The 14084-nt window shown below is 40.1% G+C and overlaps 1 protein-coding gene across 2 annotated transcripts in view; it reads right to left on the reverse strand.

The window, feature by feature from the left end:
• Positions 1–14084, reverse strand: part of tox3 (TOX high mobility group box family member 3) — a 39160-nt gene that overhangs the window by 11416 nt on the left and 13660 nt on the right. For both annotated transcript variants that reach the window (XM_040138102.1, XM_040138093.1), the window contains exon 3: positions 3960–4025. In XM_040138102.1, the coding sequence (XP_039994036.1) occupies positions 3960–4025 (66 nt within the window). The remainder of the gene's footprint in view (positions 1–3959; positions 4026–14084) is intronic.

Genomic DNA, 14084 nt, shown 5'->3' on the forward strand with positions numbered 1-14084 from the left:
GTGCCTATTGGAGGTGGTAAACCTGGACCAAACTGTACTGTGCTGCAAATTAGTCTCAACAGTCCTTATATTTTCCTTGGAAAAATTTAGATGTGAGGTTATTTAATTGAAGTTAAAAAAAAAAAAAGTCTCATGCTGTAAGTTGTCAGTTGCATTATGGACTATAAACCCTCCGTTACACTCTTAAGTGTAAGACCAGGACCAGCACTAGTGCTAACATGCTGATATGTAGCAGGTAAAACGTTTAGCATGTTCACCATCTTAATTAGCATGTTAGCCTGCTAACATTTGATAAGTAGAATGGCACTCAGTAGAGAGGGGTAATGAACGTGTGCAACACATGTCATGTCAATTCATCCAAAACCGGAGACATTTCACTCAAAACCATAAATTTGAATCTCATGGTGGCACTAGAGGAAAAGTGAGGGGACCATCAATTCATATTCATGAGTATTCATCCTCTAGGAACCATGAGTATCTGTACCAAAGTTCATGACAACAGTTGTTGAAATATTTCAGTCTGGACCAAAGTGGTGAACCAATTAACCAAACACAAGAAAGACCCGTCTCTAGATGCTGCTACCATGGATAAAAAATGATCCACTAACAAACATAAGTGCAAAAGGTCTTTGCAAGGTCTTGTGGTACACAGTATGAGTTGGTTTACATAGAGTATATGTCCACTATTTTAACTCTATATATAATAAATAAAACCTACTATAATGTTCACAAAAATAAAAACACACACAGAGGTGAACAGGGGATGTGTATTACTGAATTTTCCCTTCTGACGTTTTATCCCTTTCCTGCCATGATACTCTTTCAATATCAGGACAAAGAGCAAGAAAAAGCTTTTCAGGCAATATTCCCAGTCCTTCAATAAACGTAGTAATGCAATTCACAGATGCAATAACCAAGACTTGTTAAAGGCAGCATTATACAATTACTGCATATAATAGGCCTCAGAATCAATAGAGACAGGATTGAGGATAGAGTTTCAAATATCTAGACAGGCAGAGTGCAGCTACTCAAATGACAACATCAACCATTGCACCCCTAAACAACATTATTTCAAATTTGGATCATTTGTAGTCCATTTCTACATATTTATAGTTCATTACATGTCTCTAATTTGATTTGGAAAGTAAAGTGATACATTTGAGTGGAACACAATCTCAGTGTACAGTATCATTTTCCCTGAGGGAAGCAGTCAAGCTTTCCCTGCTAGGATGTATGCTTTACCAGGCACACCAAGGTCATCTTATCTCATCCTCTAAGTGCATAAGGTAAATGATACACCGGCCATCTAAACAGCAAATACAGGTCTGCTGTTCTGATGTAGAAGCATTCTGCCTTGAGCATAAACACATTTTAAATATACAGTATGTGTTGTGAGGAAAATAGTATCATGGTGAAAACAGGTTTATATTTAGTTTATATTCCGTTTTAGTTTTAAGGCACAAGGTTTCTAATGCTTAGAGCACAAAAATGGTGAACAACCATCTCCTTTGAGCCAAGAGTCAAAGCCCTGACAACATCAGTGGTAAAATAAATTCTCACCAAAGACAACAAACTGTAACATGTATCCAAGTGAAACTATGTACCTTTTGCAGAAAGAAATAACACCATCTTACAAATAAAAAGTTTAATTTATAAGCAGTAAAACAAACCCTTGGTCAATTCAGCACTCTTTGGATGTTGCTGCTTCAGTCTCACTGGGCTGTTAGCAAAAGTTACATAGTCTCACTTTACGTCAACAAGCAAGCAAGCAACAGAACCCTGGAAGGTTCTGGAGAGAGGTACAGGAGAGGACACTTATACAGCATTTTTTTCACGTAAAATAACAGGTGGATTTAAAAAAAAAAAAAATAAAAAAAATTAAAAAAAAGACAGCAAGGGCAGCAAGATTGTTAACTGTCATTATTCACACCAGTAAAATTTCACTAGGTTGGAGCTAAGCACTGATGCTAACTTAAATGCTTGTGAAAACCTGATAAAATAATCCTTTTTTAAATGATTTTCTTAAATTGAAATAGAAAATGTATGTCACAGTGCAAATGCAAGCTAGCATTCTAGCTTGGCAAACAACAGGATCTTTCTACACAGGCTAAAAATTTGTGAGCTAATCCAATGAATAACTCTAAGCTAATGATATTTTTTCAGACGTAAACTTGAGAACGAGATGTAGCTACACAAAAAGTAGGAGTGTATTTTCATAAAATACATAAAGGGTGCATCTTTTTACGCATTAACCCTCTAGTTTTGTTTGATAACAATAGCTAACCAAATGTGGTGGCATGAATTTAGCCTTGCTGTCATACTTAGCTTTTCATCATGGAGCCCTCATAAAGAAGACTTCCTTTCCCATTGTACCCTCAGCCCAAGGCAGACACATTAAGTAGATTAATATAGCATTACAGTGGAGATAGTGTGAAACTTCACAACTCAAAGAGGAAGTCACTTTAATCTTAGTTTAGCTCAGGTTGCAACAAACAATACTTTGGACACTCCAACGCTTGACAAGAAATTTCTATGCTTAAGACTTCTCTCTCTCTCTCCTTCTAAGCACAATACCATCTGTGCCTTAACACTGGAAACAGTTGTTCCTTTTGATAAAATGCAAATGAGCTGGGCTGTTTTTATGAAGTAGTCCCCCCTCCTCCCCCGGCCCATCCCCCCTTTTCCTTGACTGCCACAGTGGGCCCTCACAGCTGGGGGCTGAATGCTATCCATGCAGCTTGTGTCGGCGTGGTCCCTAATGCATTGGGCCTCAGCAGCCTGTGGATACAGAGGATGCGTCCACTCAGCGTAAATGTGGGGGAAAATTAAACTTCTCCCGTAACACTCTGTGGCTTTGTAAAGCAGCCACTTTATGAACAGGAGGTCACACGCTCCAAACACTTCTGAGCTTGAATGTCACTGTTCTGTCTCAACTGTTCAACTGGCATGAATGAAAACAATAAGGTTAACAATGACATCTATCGCAGTATTTTTGAGCTGTAGAGTGATACTTTACTGTGGGTTTTGAAGCCAGATTAATCTCCTCTGCTAAACTGGACGAGATTGGCACATTTGAACCACGGAGGATGACGGTTATTTTTGGTGCACTTGTCTCTAATGACAGGGCAGTGGAGTGGGTGGAGAGGAAATAAAACGGGTAAATTTAGTACACTGTTAGGACTACTATGGCTCCGGAGAAACAACTATTACCTTCTGTCTTTTAATGCGACAGAGCAGTACGCAGAGTTATTACAGCAGCTCCATAGCCAAAGATTGTTGGTGACATTTCGCTTTTTGTAAGTGCCAGCAGATAGAGCGGCTCAGAGAGTGACAGAGCTACAGAATCTCTTTGGGCTCCTTCATTATGTCTTTGAAAAGAGGAAGAAAACAGGTGTGTATCCTCAGCTTCCTGAGATATCACTTTATCTTGGAGAGTCCAGTCAAGGCAGTCAGATCACATCAGCATCAGCTCTCAGAAGTTAATATGAGACAGTATAGGGTGAGCCTATAGCTCATCTTTTTGTAAGCTTAGAGTGTTGTACGGGGCTCAGGACAGGCAGCACTTGAGCATGCAGCATTTCAGGTAATAAAAATAATGTAGCCTATCATTAAAAATTGAAAAATTCAAATTGGAGTTTCTTTATGGATATTTTAGAGGGCTTTACTTTATGAAACATAGGGCGTCTGCTTCATAATATTGGTTTTTACTTTGCCCATCTACATTTCCTTAAATAATGAATCAAAGAGAAATGTCAATAGAAAAGCAAAATACATGACCCCTAAGACAAGGTTTAACTACATGAGAAATATACTTATGTATAACCAAGTAAGAAAATGAGAAAGAAACATTACCGACCCTGTACTTGGGCTTTATTTATATTGGAAAGGACGTTTGCATTAGTTGAATTTCCAATGTTCAAAAGGGAATTTTACTATGGAAAAAAGTAAAGTATACTCACATCACCAGCAGCAAGCAGGGCACCGTTCGCCTCCGCCATGTTCATGTAGTTGTTGTTATTCTGGAACTGCAAATGACAACAAAAAACACAATCAGCCTACTAGTGTCCAGATAACATCCAGTGTAACTTGAGCTGCTCCCCTTTCATAATGGACACCTATCACTCAAACAGATTGTCACCCTTGGCTCTGAATGTTTACAGACTGACTTAACCCCTTTCTCTACGTGCACGGGTGCATTCTGCCACTCTGCCATTATTGTGACATGACAAGAGGTATGTGAGAGGCCCAGGCCAATTCAAACCAGGGTAATGAGAATCTGGTCTGGCTATTCAGCTCTTATGGGATGGCAATTAAGGATATGTTTGCATCACAAAGCCAAGTATCAAGATGCACTGGCAGGTTATTAACTTCAAATAACCTATGGGATGTTGTGATACTGAGGGGAAATAAGTAGGTGGAGAGTGTTTTTAATATGGGCGGATCTGGGTTTAACAATTAATTTCACTTTTTTACATTTATCCATGCTTATGAAGAATTCCGATTTGAACAAAAAAGTATTTTGGGTCCATCCTATTTAGTGTAACAAATACAAGGTATTATGCTCAAGCATTTACCTGTTAATATCAGAGTGGATGTCAGAGTAATAACTTTATAAAATGAAACCAATAGTGGTGAAATAATGAGTGTCACGCTTTAAAGACACATTAGTGTTTAAGATGGTCGATAAACTATTAAAACCAAGTACTTTAGTAAGAAATAACATGTTTTCACAACACCACCACCCCCCAACCCACACATAGCCTGCTGGCAAAATGGCAGCCACTTCCTTTCTTCAGAGACACAACCATGCTGACAGGTAGGAACAATGGGACATAGAATGAAGAATTATGGGCTAGCAGCTGGGCCCAGGAGCACAATGCACCTCTCTGTGAGTGAGGAGTGCAAAACCCAGCCTACACGGCTCAGAGGAGAAAGAATCACAGTGCGTTTGCGTCTTCATGAGGTTCCAATGAGAACACGCTCCCTATTTTCAACAAAGCTCTGCAGTAATCTCTTTTGTGTGTTTATTACAAAGTCACTCTCTTAAAACATTATGAGTGATGAGGAACTCCAACACACAGAGAGAAAAAAATGTCTTCTTATATGAGCAGAAGCCAAACAATAGTGGAAACAAATTAAGATCAGAGCGAACTGAGAAGTGCATTAATATATTTTCTAGCCCTCTGTGTTTTTTTTCTTTTCTCCTTTTCTTCTGAGTGGTTAGTATGCGAATGTAATTACCGAAAGAGCTGCTGCTAATCAACTGCGAATGGTATCCATTAATTAGTCTATGCCCCGGAGAGAGAGTGGGGAATCAGCAGCAATGTTAACAGTGTTACGCACCAATGAGAAGGGGACCCACAAGCTCTGCTAGCAGTTGCTGAAGCAGGTGGTTCGTGCTGTCTAGGCCTCTGGTGCCATCTTACCTGGAGCTGCCCCACTAAACTATAACTGACTCGAGCACTGGGGTTTACATGTTTGCACAAATGCTCGCACAAATGTATAAAGACACATACACACACAGACTCAAAGGCATCAAGTGAGAAACGTCTGTCAATAGCCAGTCCTCCTTCACTTCCCCGCTGTGTGTAACTTTGAGACATGACATGGCTGGGTTACGTCAGCCACTCGGCTGGTAATTAACCTTATGCTGGGTTTATCTTGGAAGTGTTACTCCGTCCCCCCTCTTCTTTTAGATAACAAATTGAAGTCTCAGAGATATCCCTCTCTATTCAAGCACTAGGAACATTGTTCTGATTGTTGGGGGAGATAGGGCTTCATGCAGTGCTGTCTCTGTTTCCTCTATCCCTGTGTCTCTCTGGATGTGACCAAACTTTTAATGAGAGAGCAGACAATCGGTCTTCATTGTAAATAGTTCCCTGATAATTTGGGGAAACCCCAGAGGAATACAGACAGATCTAACATAGATGCTTGTATACTTTCCTGTCTATTGCATTGAGGGAAACAGCGAGAAAGGTTTCTGTAAGTGGAGCAGTTTTTTCTCAGGTTCCGTGCAAACTATAGTCACACATTTTCAACTCAATTACTCTCCATGTTACACATCACTGGTTAATGTGGATGACAACTTCACGAGCATGTAAGTGTTTAGAAATCACAAAGCGATGTGTAATTAAAACAAACACAACACTGAGAGGTATGGCTGAGTTACATACTGTAAGCCCGGACACTGATCCGAATCACATTAGCTTCATTAGAGAAAACACAATCAAGTTAAGTCCAAGTGTTAATTAGTAGTGTGAAACTCCCTGGGCTCTGTCTCTGTGAGTCATGTTTTATTTTGTTTCAAGGCCCTTTAAGAGCAGATCCAAATCTCCTCTGAGAGCTGTGACTAACATCCCAAGAAATGTCCCCAGCCACCAGTATCAATCTTCACCATTAAAAGCTGTAGCATGTTGCGGCGCAGCCCAAGCCGGAGGCCTCGGTGGACGACCAGAGCAGGGAGTGGAGATTGTTATCATTATTCCCATTTTTTTTTTTTTTTTTTTTTTTGGGGGGGGGCTTCGGTGCTCATGTTCGCAGCAGTGCCGATTGAGTCAAATGCCAGATGAAATTAAGTGTGATTGGAGGGACCACGCAGCTGACGGTAAGGGACTGCACTAAAATGGGTCAGCGCAGACAATGAAGGCTCTGTAATTAAAATGATGTGACGAGCTAGACGAGAGCTGCGGCAGCTATGTTAGGGGCCAAACAAGCATGTGTGAGTGTGTGTGTGGAGAAACAATATTTGAAACAGAAACGTAACAAAAATGAAAAGTTGGGGAAATCCGAGGAGTGAAATCACTTGATTTATGCTAAATAAATGCTCCTGAAACACAATAAACTGGCCTTAAATGTCTTGTAAAGCACTATAGCAACAGCTCAGGCGGTGGTGTTTCATGCATTCAAGAAACCGGCATCTCACTTCTTCAAATTTCCAGAAATCAGTCATATAATTCTAGAAGGGAAGCCACAGAAAAAGGGGGCTTTAAATAGCTGTAGGAGGCTTTTATTAACAGAGTGAATTCACAGTTAAAGGTGCTCTGTAATATGAGTCGCACTAAGAACCAGACATGGCTACATGGCAGAGCAAACACCGGGCACTCAGTGTTTTTATTTCTCCTTCTGCACCACCAGCACATTTCTTCAATAACTGTTTAACAGGAGAGAATTAAGAGCTTACATGGACCCTGATCCTGATGTGAAAAGACTCCACTGTCTGCATGATCGCAGGCAGACAGAAAACCAAGCAACCTTGCAGTGAATGGGATGAATATGAATTTCTACATTTTTCTGTAAATGCACAGTACTGCCTTTCTTTTCATCCTAAGTCAGGATAATACTTCAAGGATATCCCTTAAGTCAAAATTTAAACAACAAACATCAGCATGCATCCTGCCCATTTTTTATTTTTTCTGACTGAAGCAAATGTAATTTTGATGCTTGATTTTTTTTCCCCCCACCTTTTAAATCCCAGTGCAGGACTATTTGTGTGAAAGAATGTCCAGTGGGAAATAAGGTGTTTTACAGCTATTATAGCAAACAAAATTATTTCAACCTCAGGGTGAACACAATATTGCACCAACATGACCCCATCTCACCCCCAGTATGATGGAGTAACCACACAGATCCTATCAGTAAACATGAACTGGACAACCAAGATCCACAGAATACATGCCTGAAGAGCCTCTGATAGCACAGCTGCCATCTCTGCATGTATACAAATGGAAAAACATGCACTAATTTACACCTTTTCATCTGATAATCGAATACTGCTTTGTCAGTGATTATTAAATGGTCATTAAATAAAGAATGACTGGGAAAGATACAAGATGACATAAGATTTGACTTTAAAAAAGAATTGAAGATTCAAAGGGTTTCATTAATACATTTTCAAATCAGCTTTAGCAGACTGTTCTTTGGTTTCATAGTACAATGAAAAAGTCACAATACCAGTGCTGTCTGTCAGCAGGTGACCAAATTGGACACATTCTTTCTCCCCACCAAAAGCCACCAAACTAATTCAATCAAGCGCCCAAGCTTTTCCAGAAACATATCAACTGCTGACAAGCCATTTTACAGTTCAGCTTGAGCTCACTAATCACAGACTATATGTGTTCTCTGGAACATGACACTTGTGCTAATATGGTCTCCAGTGGTCTCCATAAAAGACAGCAAAAACACCACAGTTAAAACTCAACCTCCAATCCTGAGAAACCCACAGTAATTTGCTATGTATTATTTTTTGCAATTTTCTTTAAAGCTCGGCTTACTGCCAGGTTTGAGCCTCTCTCTTAGTGAAGGAGATTGGAGACTCAAAGGAGCTCTGTTTCCTTTCCTGCAGTCCTAGTCAGGGCCTGTTGTCGCCTCTGGAAAAGTTATCTTTTGATTCCCGAGGTCCTCCTCACCAAATACATGCTCATTTACAACCCAATTCAGCATAAACACTCTGCAGCTGCCTCGCTGGTGATCACAAGGCCTATTCACGCCCAGCAGGCCGCTGCGCATGCAGTGCAGAGCTGACATATATAGATATATTCCCTCCTATGTGTGCAGCAGTCAATTTGTAAAGCGACTCCACAACACAGCATGTCCACACAGTCGGCTCACAAGCTGTGTTCTGATCTGCAGGCCGAATCGATTGGTAATTCAGTTTAAAGCTAAAATCATTACTCCCCATGCCCAGCACTGTCTTCCACCATTAGGACCGCTAGTCCTCAACTACATAAGGTACCAGTGATAGGAAGTTCATTGTAAGCATCTCACTCTTCCTTGGCCTCTCAGTGTGAGTGCCTTAACAGCAGTGCAGAGCATCCAGCATGAGGATAAGTCTAAGTCTTATCTGGGATCCAAATCAAGCTGATGACAGTTTTGTTCAGGCTATGTGCTAATTTATCTCCTCCCTTACACCACAGTCACCACTATGGTCTGAAATGATGTCGTCACAGCTTGCTTTGCTTTAGTAAACGTGAACCTCAAGGAACAGTTTAAACACTTGTGGACCATTGATTCTGGTATGTGTGACGCACCTATCAGAGTGTTATACATGTATGAGGTTCATACTTGTACACCCACTAAAATTTGGACTTTCAACTTCTGGCAGATTTCATCACTAAGGTCTCTAAAATCTAAAAGCAAGGAAATATAGATGGAGGCTGTCATGAGCAAACCCAAAAACTGAGCCTCTGTTCTTCAAATGACACTACATGGTACAAGGACATTACAATTCTGTCATGGGCATGAAACTTGAAAGGTTGCATATCCAACCAAAATGACAAGCTTAACTATGAAAGTAAAGGAAAACTTTAAACGATTTCACAGCTCAGCAAATATGTATTATGTTTTTTCAAGCTTCCTAGTCATTATGGCAGCATTGAAAGACAGTAAAAGGCGGGCTGTAGTTGATGCATTCAGCATATTGCAGATGCATTGTGAAAGACTCATAACATGGAGATGCAAACATACCAGGGTTAAACAGCATTTGTAAGATCTTTGCATTTCTTTTAAAGTATTTGCAAATAAGTGCAGTTGAGTTCATACATTAGTTCAGGCAGAAAAGCAGCCAATGATATGATATGATTTTTTAAAACAATCTTTTCTTCATGTATGAAGGAACTGTGGCTATTGAAATGAAAGTGATTTTTGGGATATTTTCATTAAATAACAAATGTGAACCTCATGGTGGCACAAGATGAAAGTCTGTGCAAAATTTCATAGCGACCCATCCAATAGTTTTTAAGCTATTTCAGTCTGGACCAAAGTGGTGGATGGGCCGACAGACCGACACTGCCATCCCTAGGGCCACACCAGTAGCATGGCTAAAAATAAGACAACTCTTATTTTTTAATAATAACATCCCAGACTTCCCTGTCATCAAGTTTTGTGTGTAAATTTTGATTTAAGAGCCAACATAGTGATGCTACAGTAACACATTAACATCATAATTTTGAAGCACAGCCACATCCAATGCCAGCCTGTTACACAATGGAACTAAAATACACAGAGGTTCACCATAGCTACTGTTTTTTCTAAAGGCCTAAGACTTGCAAATGCTACAAAACCAAGATGTTCTTGGCATTTGTCATAATGGACCCATAGCCTGGGCCCACTAGCCTCAATAACTATGCAGGTCAACATCCAACAACCCGGTTTTTTTTTTCTACGCGTTGAGTCTGCTCTGTACTCTCAAGAGCAAATCCTAAAAGAAAGCGCAAGCTAAATGGGGTGCCATCTTTGATCTGGCAGGGTGCAAAGCCATTGGCCCGAAGCCACAAAGGGGCTTAGACGATGGAGAGGGCCTCAAAACATGGTGTAGCTTTCTCACAATGGCTGCTGTTGCATGGGCACACAGTTCTTGAGGAAGCAACATGAGAAAGGCTTGGCCTGGTTGTGTTGTCTTGCTTTTACTGCTAAGCCATGTCTCAAAGCTGTTTACTCTCGACAGCTTTGAAGCAACTCCAACTCAAGATGGTATCAGAGATGTGGATTTGAACCAAGCTTACTCTGCTCTGCTTGCCACTCTTCTACTACAGAACAGGAGGCTACTGCGAGGTTAAGGAAGCTAATAACTAAAAATCTCATGGTTAAATTTCATACAGGGGAAGAACAGCTTTCTGTCACTGAAAATGGGTTTGTTTTTGGTGGCACTAATGGAGAGAGCTGTGCTACTTCTCTTGGTTTTTCGGGTGGCTATCAGCTCTGGGACTTAGATTCACATAAGGCCCTATTGAAAGCTGCTGGGAGTGGAGTCCTCTCTTATTGCTTTAACAGCACAGATGCATTTTTCTATTCCCCGTGTGCCATTACTGGCTAATACACTCATTATAACCAGCTTTGGGAATGTGCACAGTCAAGAGCTTTTAGTGATGGACTCAACAATATCCTGTATTTCTTATCAAGTAATGGCAGAAAAGGGAAATATTTAATTTTGTGATTGAAAACAATACATTATGTGATGCGTTTATAGTGCAGGTACGAAAGCCCAAAGTATTGAGAGCAACAACAAGATATTCAGTCCAGTAAAGCCTTAATGTATAGTCTAGCATTCTTCTGAACGTCGCCAAACTTAGTTGGGTAGTATCCAATACTTATAAACATTATTAGAAATATACAGTGTGCGAAATGAAATTTACCCTTTTTAGGGGCTGTGCCATTTGAAAAAACACAAGCAATTACTAAAACTCTTAAGACATCTTTACACTATGCCTTAAAAGACTTTCCAGCAATTGTAGAGTTGTGTGCAGCCAGTTAGATGTTTAGTCTTTTTGCCATTTCAGCCCGGTAATAGAGTTTGAAACCTTCCTGTGTGTACTGTGACAATACTTTCCAAGTTGGTGTGTAACCTGTGTCTTTTCTGTTATTCTTACCATAAGTCCACAGTAAGCACAAACCGACCAGTTGTTCAATCTCTATAAATCTGAAAAACACAAACTGCTGAGCGGTGACTCATATATCAGTCTATTATATACTACAGGGCTGACTGTATTAAACAAATGGCTAGGCCTGCAGCTGGAAAAGAGAGGCAATATAGAGAGAGCAGAGGTTATTGTCTAATTTAAATCTTGGCTGCTTTCCCAGAGCTGTAGCACATTCCAATTTGTGGCTGTGTTGCTTGGCGCTACTGACAGAGGTCCGGCTGCAAATACTCTCGGGCTCCTCTCCAGAAATGTGTCTCCAAACTGACAATCAACAAGTTGGCAGAGATTAACGGAATGACTGAAGCAAATTAGGTGAAATAATGAAAATTCACAGATATGGATGTTGTGCTTCGTGCTGTTTCGGCACGTGCCTTTTTTATCTCCCACTGTGGTTGCAATAATGTATCTATAATCATTATGGCTTGATGTGCAACAGCACAGACTCATCAAGAAAGCCAGCGCATTGGTTCTGTAATGTCTTTGATTTCCATATTGAAATAGCAGCTGGAAAAGACATCTGTGAAAACATAGTAGTTACAGAATGGTTGAGCGGGCTCTTACAAGCAATTAGCTATTTCAAGCTTTTTCTCCTTGGCCTACTATTGTCTGTTCATCTGCTAGATTGACAGCACACCAGGACATCATTACCAAACCTGACGGCTGTTGAGTCGCAGACATTGTTTTTCTTGTGACAGCAACCATCAGGCTAAGTGCTTCACTAATGTTTTTAACAGTAGTTAAACTCAAAATGTCACTTTAACATTTCCTACTTCAAAAGCAGTGTGAGATTAAGATACAAGCTTTGAATAATTACAAACACTAAGCTTCAACTTTGATTCCATATCATTGCGCTGACATTTAAAGAGATTTGGAACAAAGACACATTACACATCTTTTAGTCATAATGTAAAAATGATTCCTTTCCTCTGTGTAAAACGACAGGTTGGAGATCAAAGGCATGCAGAAACCTGGAGATCTGCCCTGTATTGAAGCAGTGCTTTTACAAGAACAAGGTAAGTTAGCAAAAAGTGTTCACACGAGGAAAAACAAAAAAAAAGTAAAAAGCTCTATGCAAAGATCTTTTCTGTTGATGACACTTGTCAGCATGTGGCAACCATTACCTCCAGACTAAATTTCCCTATTGATGCTATCAGGCAAACTAGTGAAAATCCATTTGTCACACAAATGCTGCACATGTGCAGTGCATGTACAGTATAAACACACTGAAATTAAAAAACAAATGACTGTAAATCAAAATAATTTGAAAAATGTACACAGACATCAGTTTGTCTTGTCCTGTAGATGTAGTTTTTACATGTTCCTCCAACATCCTCTTTCATGCACATGAAAGAGTTTTCAAGCAAATAACCCTGAATCTGTCTCTTTTTACAATTGAAAATAATTGCATACGTTGTATTTGTAGTACAACCCTCCTTTACAGCTGTATTGATTTCCTCCTTTGACCACAGCCCCCTCCGAACACTATTATCCCATTTCTCTAGTGCAGGCAGCTAAAAAAAAAAAAAAAGGAGTCACAGACATTTTCTGTATTTGAGCTTTGACCTCTATTTTAGGATCATGCTGTGAGTTTCTCCACTAAAATAAATGAGAGCAGGGCACAGTCTGCTCTGCACTCACCTTCCTGTGCACATGTTCTCCCATCACTCTTCATTTGTCTTCATTGGGCTTATTCTGGACCCGTTTCTCAAATTCTCTGCCAGTATATACAGTCTGCAGAGTGAACGTATGGAATCTTGTTGTTTGTATGCAAAGGTGATTAACTACTAAATAAAAATAACTTGTAACTAACACAACCAAACCTTTTATAGCCTAAAATACATATAAAAAGGGTTTCCCATGTTCATCAGGTGCATTCAGTGAACAAACCCTGAGAGAAAAATGTCACTAATCCAATTAATCAACATATAATCAGTGATTTCAACAGGGGGCGGCATACTGTAAAAACTGACTGCAGCTTTAGGTCGGAGCGAGAAACAGAATTCCCACTGTCAACTTGTCATCAGCTAATTTACCTGGAGCCAGAGGGGGAGATTCACTGGACACATAGGGAGAGTTAATCTCTTCATTCATCTTCGCTAAAGAGATCGACCCAATTAGCTCGCCACATTGACTTACAGCGCTTGTGTTTGCTTTCCTCCCCTGACTTTTTCACCCTTCTTCAATCAGAAGTTATGCAGTTTATGCTGGCTCCAGCTAAAGGCCTCTAAAATTATTTGAGGGTACTGTACAATACTGAAATAATCATGATGTCTTTATTCAAATCTGTCGAGTCTGAAATATTCACCACTGCAATTTGCTGTGACTGATTAGCCAGTGGAAGGGTTGCTCGGGGATAGCTCTCCAGAGCTCTGTAATTGAGCGGATTTGACTTGGGAGAGGTTTTTCTGCTGATAACTACACACATTCCCTTTTCAATGTACTTTTCTTTTTTTAGCCTCTCCTAAGAGCCAGTGCGCATCAGAATCGTGATGCTTGCAGAAACAGCAGTATGTAGCATATAGGACAGTTTATATATTTCAATTGCTGTCCCTAGAAAATATGATTCCATATCGTGTTTCATCCAGTGATTTACCACAAAATATCTGGCCGTAGCCCAGAGACCAGTTAGTGTTGGTTGGCCTGGTCACTGCAGAATTGTCAGATCTGGAA

Source organism: Xiphias gladius, chromosome 1, assembly GCF_016859285.1.
Source record: "Xiphias gladius isolate SHS-SW01 ecotype Sanya breed wild chromosome 1, ASM1685928v1, whole genome shotgun sequence".
Taxonomy (NCBI): Eukaryota; Metazoa; Chordata; class Actinopteri; order Istiophoriformes; family Xiphiidae; genus Xiphias; species Xiphias gladius.